Genomic DNA, 5,493 nt, shown 5'->3' on the forward strand with positions numbered 1-5,493 from the left:
TACCCGTCGCTTTGCCAGAAGGAGTAATAAACACTATCATACATGCTAGAGCCCTTTCCACGAGAAGACTCTATGCGTCCAAATGGTCTGTGTTTTCAAAATGGTGCACCGACAGAGACCTGGACCCACGGACATGTGGGGTGTCGTCGCTGCTCGTGTTTTTACAAGAGCTGCTGGATAAGGGCAGATCCCCATCCACGCTCAAAGTGTGCGTGGCGGCCATCGCGGCGTTCGCTGAACCCCTGCACGGCCAGTCACTGGGAAAAAAGCGAGCTGGTCATCCGGCTTCCTCAGGGAGCTAGAAGGATGAACCCCGCGCCCCCATCGGTTCCTATCTGGGATCTTTCCGTAGTTCTCGAAGCTATGAAAGCCCCCTTTCGAACGGCTTCAATCCGTGGATTTGAAATACCTTTCACTCAAAACCGTTTTTCTGACTGCCCTGTCATCAGTTAAGCGTGTGGGAGACCTTCACGCGCTGTCTGTCAGCGCTGCGTGTCTTGAGTTTGGACCAAGTGACTCCAAGGTCATTTTAAAGCCTAGACACGGCTATGTCCCCAAGGTGATCGGTACTCCTTTCAGAGCACAAATCATTTCCCTATCGGCGCTGCCAGCATCCGATAGCGAACACGACGCCAATCTCCTTTGCCCAGTCAGAGCACTGAGATTGTATACTGCGCGCTCCGCCTCTTTCAGACGCTCTGAGCAGCTTTTCGTTTCGTTCGGAGGGCGCACCAAGGGTTTCGCCGCCTCGAAACAGACACATTCTAGATGGATAGTGGACGCTATTGCTGCCGCGTATGCGTCAAAGGACCTACCATGCCCGTTAGGCATTAGGGCTCACTCCATTAGAGGCATGGCCTCCTCATGGGCATGGTCCAGCGGGATTTCCATTCACGACATATGTGTGGCAGCGGGCTGGGCTTCCCCCTCCACCTTTGTCAGATTTTACAATCTGGAAGTGCCCGCCCTGCAGGCGAAACTACTAGCGGTTTAATACGCTACAGCTCCCCTGGTGAGCTGCACTGATGGGACACATTCCACACAGACCGGCACCGCCGCTCTGTCTTTTCCTTCCCACTATGTGCTTATGTATTACACACACACTGGCCCTCACTCTTGCCGGCCAAATATTATTTTCCCACTCACAAGGGCTCCCCGGGTCCCCCACCCCGGGGCTCATGCAGTGGATGCTTGGCGCGCACGGCGTTGACAATGGGTTCCGTAGCGTAAGCTAGCTTATGCATATCTGAGAGAACCTCTCGTAAGAGAACGAATCGGTTACCTTACGTAACCTCGGTTCTCTCTAGAAGAGGGAACGAGTATTGCGTAGCCGGCCGTGCTTCAGCGCCACGAGCGATTTTACGCTTCATTCAATGAAAACCAGGGTTCCAGCCTACTGAACTTACGCTTATATGCACTCTAGCCACGCCCATTTTGGCGGGCTTTGATGCAGTGACAGCACGGGCGCCTGTCATTGGACGCAAGTTCACTCAAGTTCGTCTATAGGCTGCAGCAGTTGCCGCAGAGCAACCTATGAGCTCGCTAGCTAGCCCGCTCAAGGTATGCAGTTGCTGCACTGCGTTGACAATGGATACAAAATTAAGGATAATTTTTTGGCTTCAATATCTCAGAAAAGATGAATCTTTCCCGTAGCGTAAGCTAGCTTACGCAATACTCGTTCCCTCTTCTAGAGAGAACCGAGGTTACGTAAGGTTACCGATTCGTTCTTCTATAAAACAGAAAATATATTTATCAGAATGTCAAGACTGTTCTTTTCCACACAATGTAAATGGATGGTGACTTATACTGAAAAAAAGTTGTCCATAGGACTTTTGCACTATTTTTGAAGTCTTTTGATGACATGCAATAGCCTCACTGTTCACTGAAAATTAGTTGATGAAAGTCTTATGAAAGCTTCATCTACACAATTTAAAGTGGTGGAATTAATTTGGCTCTAAATGTATGTTTTTTGGGTGTGTTGCAGTGGTGGACCTGTACACTTGTGATATCCACTTCAACACGGTGCGACTCATCGCTGTGTTCATCATCTGTCTTGGCTTCCTGATGCTGCTGTTACCAGAGGACTGGGATCAGTGTCTGATCAAGCTTGTCACCAAACTCAGAAAGCGTGAACAACCTGCAGAGCCGGTCGAGACTGGAACCAGCTCAGGACTGAACTGGACCCGACGAGCGAGGACCTCCATGTCCACGTTTTCACACTAATACAAACTCCCATTCTCCCATTCAAGTAACTGGAGGATGTTTGGAATATGTGCACAAGAGCATTCGTTCTGTGATGTTCTTCGGTCAGTGAGACGTTGTGGCCAAAAACGCATTTTAAGAGCTGATTTCCAATAGCAAACCATATCAGGTGGATTCTGACTACTGTTAGTGGATGTGAAAAATTCCTTTGGTCCATTATGGGAAACTCAAGTTGATCGATATCTTGACTAATATCTCCACATAACAGATTCCTTGCAGATCTGGAGATGGTTTCACTTCCCTCAGAGAAAAATATCTGTCACTTTACTGCTCTTAAAGGAATAGTCTACCTAAAAAGAAAAATCCTGTCATCATTTACTATACACACCCTCATGTTGTTCCAAATCTGTATGATTTTCTTTGTTCTGTAGAACATTAAAGGAGAAGTTAAGCAGGATGTCTGAGCAGCTCTCTTTTTACAAACAAATTGAATGGGACCCAGTGTCTGTCAAACTCCATAAGGTCAAAAAAGCTCCATGAAATTTGTCCATACGACTTGTGCGCTGTATTCCAAGTCTTCTAAAGCCATGCGATAGCTTTCTGTGAGAATCAGACCCAAATTTAAGTTGTTATTCACCTATAATCTCCTCCTACTTTGGGATTTTAACTTCTGCGACAGGCTCATTGAATCAGAGTTGAAGTCAAGACTTACAGAAAATAACGGCTTAAATTTCAGTCTGTTCTTTACACAAAGCTATCATATCTATTTAGAAGACTGGTATGGGCACCTTTAATTATACTTCTTATGGTCCTTTTTTGACATTTTGGAGCTTGACAGCCCCAGTCCTCATTCACTTTCATTATATGGAAAGAGTAGTCAGGATATCTTTTACAAATTTCTCCTTTTGTGTTTTATGAAAGTTGTCACACAGGTTTGGATCGTCTTGAAGGCGAGTAACAAATGACTCTTACTGGCAAGATTCACTGCTGGTGCCCATTAGAACATGTGCCAAACATTGCAACAGATATTATGAGCTGAAACTTGTGCTTCTTTCTCATACAACAAAGTTCTACCTTCCTATGGGCGTGTCTGAGATGCAGAGGAATTTGCCTCCCAAACTGTGAATGAAGATATTTTTTGAACTGATGTTGGTTAACAGCAATGCCCACGGTCTCCTAAAGGAATTCCAGACTGTTTACACTGAGGAAATTTCTCCAGGACATTTTTTTCTTAATCACATACTAACCACTGTGAGGACAATTCAGGGTCAGTATTGGCAAACCTAAAAGGCATTTTTCAGCTAGATGTGATTGTATGACATTTTCTGAAAAGTGCAGCTATACTTTGTGCTTCGCAAAGGTGGTGACCAGAACTGCAGCTCCACCTTTACCTACACAAAATGCACATTCTGCACTTCATAAGACTCAAGTCACTTTTCTCAAACACAAGCTCTCAATATTATTTTTTTTATTATTTTTTATTATTGTCTAAATCTGATGGACTGATCCATTTGAAAGGGAATTAGATCTACAGCATGCAGAAAACGCCAATAAACGTTAGCTTACGGCTTCACTTTGATTTGCAGTAGGATCTCATCAGCACTGTCTCCAATTGTCATTATGATGACAATAAATATAATATTGTATTCCTCTGGAATTATTGCTAGACATTATTGTAAACCTTTGTAAGGAATTATTTTTTTTTACACTGAAATGCATTATGATCACATTTGAGGACAATGACCCCAAAACAAATAAATGAAAATGCCATTTAATATATCTGCATTGTCTGTTTTCAAACAATCAAATGTATCATGTAGAACTGACAATTCTCTTCTGTTTATCTTTATATATATATATATATATATATATATATATATATATACACATGTACTGCTGATGCTTGTGGCACTTGACCGGGATTCGTTGCTGTAACTCGGTCTGCTGGTTGGATCATTGCAACTTTGGATCCTGGCTTGGAAACCAGGTCGGAGATGACAGGGAGCGCGACAAGAACGCTGATCTAATGCTCCAATATATAAAACACCCTTGAGCAGACACACAAAACAAACATGCGTTATGTTCTTGCATTCAAAACACTTGATGGAGCACAAATCCGAACTAAGAGATCTCAAAATGTGTTCTAAATATTAAACTATATTTAACGTGACACAGTGACCTAAAAATGTATGTTTATGACGCAACACACCCGAGACTCTACACAAGCATGTCTGACGCAGGTGTACATTGACGGGTCCTTAAACAAGCCCTCATAATAAATCTCCAACTGATTGACAAATTCACTTGTGAAATGGATTGCTGTGAACTGTGTGCCAATGATTGACTTATGATCAATAATATGGTAGTGAACAATACATTGTATTCTAAAGTCACTTTTGTATTGTCTTATTAATAATTAACTCTTCTGCTACAAGAATGTAATGCATTTAATTATCTGAATATTTTAATATATATATTAGTATTTGTATAAAACAAAATAACTATCCTCAGAGCAGACCATTACCGTCACACTCCTCTCTGGCTCTACCACTTGAACTGTGCGTACCTAAGAGCGCAGTTCAGTTCGGCATCTCCAGGGTCCTGCCATCAGTTTATACACAGCGATGACAACATGGAAAATCAAACAATTCATGATGCGAATTACACCACAAGACTGAGGGATCAGACTTGTTGAATGTCTGGTTCATTTGAGCAGTCTATTAATACGGATGGTTAGTTTATGAAGGCTTTATTATATGGACTGTATCTAATTAAATGTGTCCCATTTGCCTTCAGAAGCTTTTTCCACTATTAATGTATGGGAACAAATATAATTTAATGTAAATAAGATTAGATTTTTGGGTAAACCTTTACAATAAGGTTCCATTTGTTATCATTAGTTAATGCATTAGGAATCATGAACAAACAATTCATAAATAATTTTCAGCAATTATTAATCTTTGGTAATGTAAATAAAATAAAATTCAATTGTTCATTGTTAGTTCATAAATTAATGTTAACCCATACAACTTTTGATTTTGAAATGTGCAGTATTAGTAAGTTTAAATGAGCATTAACTAAGATTAATAAAATGCTGTAAAAAGTATTGTTCATTTTCAAGCAGTTGATGTTAATGTTACCAAATTGAACCTTATTGTAAAGTGTTAGTTTTTTTTTTAGCATTTCAACAAAGCATAAATTGCTTGAATCCAGTAAATACTCATTTTGAAATATCAGTATCAATACAAACATTTATACTTTTATTTAATCAAAATAAGCAAAGATTTCACA

At 41.2% G+C, this 5,493-nt stretch overlaps 1 protein-coding gene across 2 annotated transcripts in view; it reads left to right on the top strand.

Moving 5' to 3' along the window:
* LOC127661131 (putative thiamine transporter SLC35F3) overlaps positions 1–3,957 on the top strand; it is a 75,440-nt gene extending 71,483 nt beyond the window's left edge. For both annotated transcript variants that reach the window (XM_052151710.1, XM_052151711.1), the window contains one exon: positions 1,985–3,957. In XM_052151710.1, the coding sequence (XP_052007670.1) occupies positions 1,985–2,223 (239 nt within the window). In that variant the 3' untranslated portion in view covers positions 2,224–3,957. The remainder of the gene's footprint in view (positions 1–1,984) is intronic.
* Positions 3,958–5,493: the final 1,536 nt, after the last annotated feature.

Source organism: Xyrauchen texanus, chromosome 20, assembly GCF_025860055.1.
Source record: "Xyrauchen texanus isolate HMW12.3.18 chromosome 20, RBS_HiC_50CHRs, whole genome shotgun sequence".
Taxonomy (NCBI): Eukaryota; Metazoa; Chordata; class Actinopteri; order Cypriniformes; family Catostomidae; genus Xyrauchen; species Xyrauchen texanus.